The 1514-nt window shown below is 37.8% G+C and overlaps 1 protein-coding gene across 1 annotated transcript in view; it reads left to right on the plus strand.

Annotated features, from left to right (window-relative positions):
• The window catches only part of TTC17 (tetratricopeptide repeat domain 17), a 43557-nt gene that overhangs the window by 11637 nt on the left and 30406 nt on the right, over nt 1-1514 (plus strand). Inside the window, exon 14 of the mRNA XM_017742175.1 lies at nt 1269-1493. Within this exon, the coding sequence (XP_017597664.1) occupies nt 1269-1493 (225 nt within the window). The remainder of the gene's footprint in view (nt 1-1268; nt 1494-1514) is intronic.

Raw genomic sequence — 1514 nt, forward strand, 5'->3', positions numbered from 1 at the left:
AGGAATGTCACAGTTAGTATCTTTGTATTGGGAAAGACAAAATGCTAATAACTTGCTGAGGATTTAGGGAGGTCATTGAGACCTGCGTTTGGAGAGTAATTCAGTGAGGAGTTTGGAATGAATAACATGGAAGTAATGTTCTGTATGTGTTGCTAAACAGGGGTCGTTAATACTCTTGAAATCACAGATTATGTAAGATACTCCAAACAAAGAATATTATATTATGTTGGTATCTTCCAGTTTATCTAGAGCCATAGTTAGAACCCTTCTGTGTGAAGGGTTTTTTAAAACCTGAAACAAAAAAATCTTCTTACTGACTAACTCAACACAGTATTACTGTTTTGCTTCCTTAATCCTAGCTGCATGTTTCCTACTCAGGCATGCATTTGGGCTTCAGACATGTAGGTAGGACTGGATATCCATTTCAGGTGTTGCTTTTTTACTGTAAATGTTTTGTAGAATTCAGTAACACAGAATGATGAAAATACTTAAAACTAGAACATGTTTCGAAATAATTTCAAAGTGCATCTGAAAGTGGATGTTTTGCCTACCTCTGTCAACCTGTCAGTATTTTTATATTTTGCTATTTCTCCTCTAGGGTGAGTGCTTGTTTTTGCTGTTACAGGTTAAAGAGGAGGAAGGAACATTCAAGGTGTATTTGACACTTCCTCCATTCTTTCACCTGCCCTCACTTACTGCTTACTGTTTTACAATCTTTAAATGGTATCTAATGCCTGCCAGTTGTCAACTTTCATAAGACAAATAGGTAACTAAATCTAAGAAAAAACAACTCTGAAACCCTAAATTGACAGGGAAAGGTAATGTTGGACACAGGACCTGGAAGCACATCTAACTATAATTTAATAGCTGCCTGACTTTCAAATTCTAGCATTTTACATGGATATGTGTTTGTATAATTTTAAGACTCTGAAGTGGCTTACAAGTATTGCTTCCTGTAGTGAACTAACCATTATCGCTTGTATATTTTAAGGGATTTTGTGGTTGTGATACAAAGTATTCATGTGATTAGTGTGTGAGCAACAGCTGCTACTAAATTACAGTTCAACCTGTAAATCGGGTCCATTTGAGTAGAATGGAGCAGACTGAGTAATCTGCTAATAGTCACAGCGAAATCTAATTTGTATCTAGTTAACAAAGTAGTATGCAAGACTGAGTTCTGTTTGCTTCTTATTAAAAAGCAGGCATTTCTGTCTTCCTGAGACACCTCTTTGTAGGTGTTTTTATCCTTTTCCCTGACTCTCCTATAGCCAGAAGATCCTCTATGGCTTGTGCTTAATGAAGCTGGATTGTACTGGCGTGCAGTTGGAAATAGCACCTTTGCTATCACCTGTTTGCAAAAAGCATATAATTTGGCTCCACATGAGTATCAGGACATCCCTCTGGTCAATCTTGCTAACCTCTTGTTTCATTATGGTCTTCATTCGGATGCCAGTAGGCTCCTGGTGAAGGCTTTGGCCATCACTGACTCTGAGGGTAGCTGATGAGGCTTGTCT

This window comes from Corvus brachyrhynchos, unplaced genomic scaffold, assembly GCF_000691975.1.
Source record: "Corvus brachyrhynchos isolate BGI_N302 unplaced genomic scaffold, ASM69197v1 scaffold115, whole genome shotgun sequence".
NCBI classification, from domain to species: Eukaryota; Metazoa; Chordata; class Aves; order Passeriformes; family Corvidae; genus Corvus; species Corvus brachyrhynchos.